Source organism: Photinus pyralis, unplaced genomic scaffold (genome assembly GCF_008802855.1).
Source record: "Photinus pyralis isolate 1611_PpyrPB1 unplaced genomic scaffold, Ppyr1.3 Ppyr1.4_LG5, whole genome shotgun sequence".
NCBI classification, from domain to species: domain Eukaryota; kingdom Metazoa; phylum Arthropoda; class Insecta; order Coleoptera; family Lampyridae; genus Photinus; species Photinus pyralis.
In genome coordinates, this window is record NW_022170596.1 from 29,379,563 (window position 1) to 29,388,301 (window position 8,739).

At 36.5% G+C, this 8,739-nt stretch overlaps 1 protein-coding gene across 1 annotated transcript; it reads right to left on the reverse strand.

Moving 5' to 3' along the window:
- Positions 1-515: 515 nt before the first annotated feature.
- LOC116172524 (cuticle protein 19-like) lies at positions 516-1,616 on the reverse strand. The gene is made up of 3 exons (XM_031489756.1): positions 1,290-1,616; positions 1,064-1,231; positions 516-1,015 (listed from the first exon to the last, which is right to left on the reverse strand). The coding sequence occupies exons 1-3, from the start codon at positions 1,299-1,301 to the stop codon at positions 695-697; spliced, it is 501 nt and encodes a 166-aa protein (XP_031345616.1). The 5' UTR covers positions 1,302-1,616; the 3' UTR covers positions 516-694.
- Positions 1,617-8,739: the final 7,123 nt, after the last annotated feature.

Genomic DNA, 8,739 nt, shown 5'->3' on the forward strand with positions numbered 1-8,739 from the left:
TAATAGTGAACTTCTATCACTATTGCTGACATTTGAATAAATGCTTGAGGGCTTAACACTCAATTCAAACAAAATTGGTACAATAGTTCCCAAGAGTAAGTATTCAAATTAATTGAAAGGAGGCCAATATGATCAGGACCAAACATTTCTAAACAGCTTTTCTGACCTTTCGTACCTAAAACTGATTCAAATTCCAATGCAGACTAGAATACTAAATACAGTTACTGTGTTGCGTTGTATCTATACTCGAAAATTTCATCTGTTTAAATATTGTGTATGGGTTTCGCTTCTAACTGGTCATTAACATTTCTTGTAACACTAACTTATAATACTTCGCCACTTCTCACGTCATATTTGACTATATGAACAATTTAAATGCAATATTTCATTTGTATAATCCAAAACTATCCTCAAAATATCAAATTCTAACGTTACAAAGAAAGGAAGTAAATCTAAAACGTCTACGTTCCTTTTTTGATAATATGGTCCATATGAGTGAGAATAAAACAAATAAGTATAGATAAAATATACACATTTATTTTATAAAAATAAATATTATACAATTGCACTGATATTTCAGGTATATAGATGCAAAAAAATAATAAAGAAGACATTAGAAGGTAGAGAGAGTGAAGTGATGAGGTATATACATAACAATATGAGCAGTCGAGTAATGGAGATCGTTACGAATTACTTAATAATGACCGTATGCGCCGTGTCCAGCGTATCCTAAACCGGCATGTCCATATGCGATTGCTGGAGCTGCAGCAATGATCGCTTTGGCGGGGGCGACTGCGACGGTTTGTGGGTGGACGGCGTGTCCAGATCTGGATACTACGGCGTTGAAACCGTTATGGTCATCGGCGGTGTAGTGGACAGTACGGATGGTACCGTCGGATTCGTGGAGTGAGTAAGATCCCTTAACAACATCTCCATCACGTACTTCGTGTTGGCTTTTTTGGTCCCCGGTATGGGCATCAGCTACTCCGTAGTTGAATTCATATTTGGGATGTGCCTAGGGAGCAAAAATTGTAGAATTAGGGGTTGTTTAGGGGCAACATACGTAGTAGTCAACGGCGGGGGCTGCATGTGCGGCAACTGCAATTGGGGCTGCGTGTGCGGCGACTGCAATAGGGGCTGCGTGTGAGTACGCAATGGGTGCGGCGGCGTATCCGTGACCCCCGATGAGTCCGGCGCTAGCGTACGCCACAAGGGCGGAAAAGGCTACGATCTGTAAACAAAGCGCACTTGTACCAAACACGTAATTGCACTACTACCCAAAAGCACACCTGTGAGTACATGATGAACTGTTAAACTGCACACTACGAAACGATACTGACTTTGGGGATTGAAATCTCAGCTTTTATACTTAACCCAAGCTACGAAACGTTCACCGTAATTAATAAAAAACAACCTTAATGTAGTGCTATTATGTATACAAAGCGTAATTTGAAAGTGTATTACGACAAGCGCGTGTCAATGTGGAGCAAGTACAAGTTCTTTGTAATGCAATTAACTCCAAAACCACCTACGGTTCATTTTTGACAACATAGACCGAAATCGAAAAAATATCTCCGATGTCGCCGTAGACAAAACTTCGTTTTCACTCAATTTCGTAACTTAGAACGCTTCACTAATTTTATACACTACAATATATTCATATACGATTTCACGTGTGTAGGTACAGGAATGTCTTTCTTTTTCACATTTTGTTCGGCATAATTGCCGATTTGATTATCGAAATATATTTTAAACAGAAACTTACGTAACTACCATTGTTATTCTATATCTAGGACGTAGGTAATGTAAGACCATGCAGTATCACATGCTACTACTGTATTTCTCAGTTTCATCAGAAAACTTCCGGTTACCGTTTTGTAATTAATTATTATTTTCCAAAAAGAAGAACGCGTGTAAAAACCGCAATTATTCATGCACATATTAAACGTGTCAATTATGCATACGTTTCTTTACGTTGTTAAGATCGAGTATGATTAATTGCGATTTAATTGCTTATAAATTAAAGCGATCTTGTATTGTAAAAATCAGCTTTAGAATAACAGCAGAACCGTCTGGTCGATTTGCTATACTTTATTCACGATTTTGAAATCACCGCAACATATATCGTATGACAGGTACTTACATAGGTACCAATTTTTTACATACATTGTAAGCGAGCGGTTACGCAATTACCGTAGGGATTTGACAGCGACCTTTTTATGCACATTTTAGAGAAATCTCTGACTACTACACTTTGCAAAATGCAATAACATATTAGTGTTTGGACCTTGGTTGTGCATCTTTCGAAATGGGAAATCGGTGAAACTCATCAAGACTCGGCTTTTGTTTAACTATGAATAGTAATTAGCTTATTGCGTTGGTTTTCGCGGACGCTCAAAAGTAAACATACCTTAACAATAGCAGTTGCACCTTTTTTTAAAAATTTTTATTCGTCTTTCTGTTCTACTTCCGCTTTCAAATGATAATTGTTTCACACAAAGTTGCTGTGATAAAGCTTTGTGGTAGGAAAGCATAAGTTTTCCATAATATTTCCACTTGTTGACTTGCAGTAGCTCAAACATAGAACATGAGTAACGCTTATGGTTCTAATTGCAGCAGAACATATACCTACTGATCTGGTGCTCCAATTAGATATTTATTGCTTCTTGCTTTTCCAAATTACACCCTGTTCTGGCTTGACAAAAGTCTATACCAAAACATTCATTTTTCAATCGATCTGAAACACTCTATGAATGTTACAGGCGAGACTACGCAGTCTTTGCTCTATTTTGTGGTAGTTTAAATACACTGTCCCTCTTGGGTAGGGTAATGTTTCTCACTTCTGGCAGCTATGGACAGGCTATACCACCAACATTTCATGCTCTTCTGCAACACATAAGACGAGCATATTTACAAGCGGGATGGATTTGGGGTCAGAGATTGACACCAAACCCGAATATCCCAGCGTTGAGGATTGGGGATGGAAGAAACATTAGGAGTACGACCACGGACCAAGGAAACGTCAGAATCCGTAAAGGAGTGTTCCTGCCGAAGTTGCAGTTGCGATTTTCATTAAAATAAATGTAATACAATTTTCTTTGGACGTACACCAATAAATTTCAGCTCCTGTGCTTCGGAAGGCACGTTAAGTTGTTCCGATCAACATATGCGAAGGTTTTTATACTAGTTTGTGAGTCTGCTTGTTACTCATTCACGGGAAAACGTTTGAACAGACTGGAATGAAAAGTAAACTCCTCAGTCCTACGGTTTTTGTAGAAAATTAAGAAAAAAAACCAAAATGAGGGAGATAAAAGAGGATTGGGTGGGGAGAAGTATTCATTTCTCGACTTGTTTCCATTTCCATATCGTCATTGAAGCACGTAGGTATATGAACGCGACATGCATTCTAAGTTTCATCCTTGCTTCCGAATGGGACCATATTTTATGTTAAAGATTATTATGTTGAGATTTCGAATTAAAATTAGTTGGAATTAGGTTATTTTTCTCTTTTAATAAAACTACCGATATACCATTTCAATTTCGAAATTTTGGATCACTTTTGGTCTGGTAAGAAGTTGATAGGAAAATTTCGAGAATTCGATCCGTTTTTACTCATAATACCTCCCACCACTCGATTCTATTCTTCGGAAATTTGTTTTTATAGTCCTTATGTACAAAATACACACATAAGTTTTCTTACATTACTAAATTCACAATAACGGGATTGGAAGCCTTTTGTATCCATGCATACGCCATGAAACCATGAGAGACTGAAATCCAATATATTTTGAAGCTAGTGGTTATCCTATAAGTCAGTGTCTTGAGGTTCAGCAAAACCATTGTGGTTATAATAACACGAAAATTGTTTTTCAAAGACAAACTCCAGATTTTTGAAGAATCTCAACATTGAAAAATAAATCTTCGGGTATACAGGGTGCCTACAAGAAATTTTTCTTAAACTACTTAATTGTTACACCCGGTATATGGACAAAATCAAGGAGTCAAGGATGTTTAAAAAAACAATCGAGAAGAATGACAAGTTAAATGTAATTACAGTTAAAGATGTCAAGAGGACAGTTACATCCAAGGTGGCTCCAGCCTGTTGGGCAATGTGTTTGCTGCCCATAGCTACTAGGCATTTGTTTAAATCGTCGTTTATTTCATGTGCTTCATATGAAAAGCAATGTAGTTGTAGTAGCTGCTCACGACATGTAGAATAAAAGACTTCCTTTACTTACAGCTTAAGCGATACTCTCATGGGCGTACCAGGAAACGCTCTCTCACCTTTAAACTAATACCACCTCACGATATGCGCAACTTTGGACGAATGGAGAATGTAAGGAAGCCCACCCAAAAAAGGAATTCTTGAAACGACTGAAAGGTCGTAGTGCAAGGTCTCCACTTGACCCTAATATTGGCAATTAAATAACGAAAGAAAGGCTCCCACACCTTCTATCGCAAAAAAAGCAGCAAAAAAACGATTAAAGTTTTCTTCTTTCAATCACGTAACGTGAATAAACTTCTTAGTCCGTAACCTTAACACCTCAATGTCTTCAAATAACCGCAAACCAATTCGCTACCATAACATTTACACACCTAATTATTAATAATAATACCGCATAAGAGTGCTAGTAGGCAATAAATTGATTTTATTAACTATCCATTGATGGGAAAATTGATTGTGAATCAAATCGGGTTCCGTTTCCAAACTTTAGCCTTGATGTTGCAATGAGAGAAAAAATTGTGAGCGTACCTTTTTTTTCGTGCAAGGACGATAGATTACCTTCGTGATTATTTATCTAACGTATAGTTTTGTTTAATTAGTTGTATCCCTGTTTAAACAAACATCGTGATCGGGTGTATTGGTGTGAGAATGGTCGTCTTGTTCGTTGCTTGCACAGCTTGGGCGGAGGTAGGTACCTAATTACTTTATCTAGGTTGAAGTTTCTATTTCGATCAATGGTCGGTTGAAAAGTCGTGCAAGTGCAATGATAATTATTGTAAGTTTCGAAATTGCATTCTCCTCTAATTCAAATTGGAAGAATAAAAATCTATACGCCCATGAACTAATTGAACTTAAAAGCGTGGAACGGTCCCGTATGAAATAATGAGAATTTCAGAGGCTTTTTTTGAAAACAAAAATGTCTGTACGTACTCTTCGACATCATCGACTGAGCAGTAACGCCAAAAATACAATTATATTTTTGAAAAATGTCAACATAGCTAACCGACCGTGAGAATTAACGACTTTTGACCCACATCCATAAATTCAATAAAATCGGAAATTGCATAATATGTCACATACCCACATATTTAAGAAAACTGTATCTAAATACGAGTACATCGCCTCCGACTAAAGCATAAGTGTGCATTGAAACCACGCACTTAAAAAGATAGCCTAAAGGGACCAAACTAAATTTTTTTTCACTTAGATCGACCTGAGATATGCAAAGCCTATGCCTATAACGAATTTACGGCGACACCATAACATTATAAAATTAATGTTTCGTTAAAAAAGGTACGCCTTAACTAGTTTTGAAAATTTTTCATTTAGTGCCGCAATACCTAGTGATCCAATTCCGAAGTTCAACAATCCAATATAATTTTGCAATCATTCACTCTCGGCATGTACCTATATATATAAATCCGTACCGCTTTTTTTTTGCTTTTTCTTTTAAGTGTGTAGGTACTTTATCAAGAGCGGGTATTGGGGAAAGAGACACGCCCTAAATATTTATTAAAGTAGTACTTTTAAGACTGTCTAATGCAACAACGGATCTGGTCTCCCATATATTACAGAAAGTGAATGTTTTTGTTCTAGAATTTCAATCGAGGAAATATTTATTATTATTTTAGTTTTATTTTACAATCTCTATGGCGTGGATTATGACTATTAATTTATAATAATTGGCGTGCGAAATCGACAATGAGAATATCCTTCGTTAGCTATTGTTCGAAAAATTTGCATTTTTTCTTGCATAAAGAGTAGACTACCTTTTTTCAATTAATTAAGTTTTATCAGTGGCAAAATCACGATCTATAATTAGGGGTTTCACTAGGCCTGGGGCGCGTGGAAACAAATCCTTCTTCACGTTTAGTCTTTAGTTCTGTAATTTGCAAACAATAATCGATTATAACATAAACGTAACAGGTAGGTACCCTACCCATTTGCTCAATCATTGGGTGATGCAAATTGTAAGTCTGAGACTCCCACCCAACGTTTTAGTTTCGTACACTAAATGGTAGTCTCTGGCTATCGCAAGTGCAAATCATTGTGAACCGTAACAATCGACATAGTTTTGTAATTTACTATGCAGCTATGTTATTTCTGAATGTAATTTGCTGTTAAGATCGGCTTCTGGTGGGTACCTTTAACCACAGTAAAACATATAGGTAGGTACTAGATAATCAGTTCGACTATTCTAGTGTAGGTATACATAAAGTTAATTTTGCAATAGTTAAGGGTTCACTTATCTTATTGTGAACGCTTTCGAAAAATTTTGGAATTCCGTCTTTCCTCGTTCCCATCGCTTTAGCTTTTCAAATTACTATACAAATGTATACTGTAAATTTAAGGACTTTGTTAATTTCGATATCCCAACTGAACTTATAGGTTCGCGTTATCGTCACTGTCGTCAACAAAAAATCATGAACCGATTCTAGCTGCTCTTGGGGTCAGAAACGTCGCCTCTCGACTGACGATGATCTTCCTGGTTGATGGATTATAAAAACGGAATGCAATTCGTACTTTTTCGATTAAACTTCTCCCATGTACTCCAAGTGAAGTTTTAGATGTTATCCATTCCCTAAAAAGCCATAGCTCTCCAGGACTGGACGAAATTCCCAATACCCTACTTAAATCCAGCTCCACTTCAATTTCCTCGGATTTATCAAGCATCATTAATCACTGTGTCACTAACGGCGTCTTTCCTGACGCTTTGAAATCCTTATGCGTTGTGCCAATCCATAAAAAAGGCAATCTTTCTGAAGTTTCCAATTACAGACCTATTTCGCTTCTAAGTGGTTTTTCTAAAATTCTTGAAAAATGCATTTATAATAGAATAATTACATTTCTCGAAAAATTTAAAATATTGTCTTTAAGGCAGTCCGGATTTCGCCCAATGTTGTCCACTGAAGACGCTACAATAGAACTGGTGCAACATATAACTAACGAAATCGACTTAAATAAAGCCTGTTTCGTAGCTTATTTTGACAGTAAAAAGGCATTCGACAGTATTAATTTTGATATAATGTCACAAAAACTAATCAGGAATGAGACTCACGATTTTCTCCTATCGTTTTTATCTAATAGGAATTATCGTGTTAGATACAATAACGCGATATCCACAAAATATACTACAACTACAGGAACCCCCCAAGGCAGCAACCTTGGTCCGATATTTTTTCTCCTGTATATAAATGACCTACCTCAATTCATTCGCAATGGAATTACGTTTATGTACGCTGACGACACTGCAGTAGTGGTGAGTGCTGACAACACTGACCACGCTTTAGAGAAACTAAAGTTGTTCATTAAGGAATTTTTTTCTTGGTGTGGTGCAAACAGACTGGACATAAACTCAGATAAAACTGTGATCATGCGTATGGCTAAGTCCGCTCGAACTGCAAGTCAGGATCATCAGATACTCATTGAGAACGTGATGATTTCTTGTGCTCCTCGTACAACCTATCTGGGTATCAAAATAGATTGCAATTTATCATGGCACTACCACTTCCTTTTTTATCAAAAATCGACTGCACCAAAATTTCTCGAGAAAACTCTTTTTCTTATTAATTTTGGTGCGTATAATCCAAAACAATTCGTACTTTTACGATCAGACTTCTCAATCAAAAGTTATAGACTAGAAACCAATTTCGAAAGAAAATTCAAAGGGCTGTAACTTTTGAACTAGTAGCCCAATCTTGGAACTGTTCGATATTATGGATTCTACAGGCCACATTCTATAAGAAAATTTTTATCCGGGTCGATCTGGGACAATTTTTTTTCGGGGCTCAAAAAAAAGCAGGTTATAACCTTCCTTTTTTACCAAAAATCGACTGCACCAAAATTTCTCGAGAAAACTCTTTTTCTTATTAATTTTGGTGCGTAGAATCCAAAACAATTCGTACTTTTTCGATCAGACTTCTCAATCAAAAGTTATAGACTAGAAACCAATTTCGAAAAAAAATTCAAAGGGCTGTAACTTTTGAACTAGTAGCCCAATCTTGGAACTGTTTGAAATTATGGATTCTACAGGCCACATTCTATAAGACAATTTTTTTTCCGGGTCGATCTGAGACAATTTTTTTGTCGGGCCTCAAAAAGAGGCAGTGTAATAACTTCCTTTTTTATCAAAAATCGACTGCACTAAAATTTCTCGGGAAAACACTTTTTCTTATTAATTTTGGCGCGTAGAATCCAAAACAATTCGTACTTTTTCGATCAGACTTCTCAATCAAAAGTTATAGACTAGAAACCAATTTCGGAAAAAAATTCAAAGGGCTGTAACTTTTGAACTAGTAGCCCAATCTTGGAACTGTTTGAAATTATGGATTCTACAGGCCACATTCTATAAGAAAAAAATTTTTCCGGGTCGATCTGAGACAATTTTTTCTTCGGGGCTCAAAAAAAGGCAGTGTATAACCTTCCTTTTTTACCAAAAATCGACTGCACCAAAATTTCTCGGGAAAACCTTTTTCTTATTAATTTTGGTGCGTAGAATCCAAACCAATTCGTAC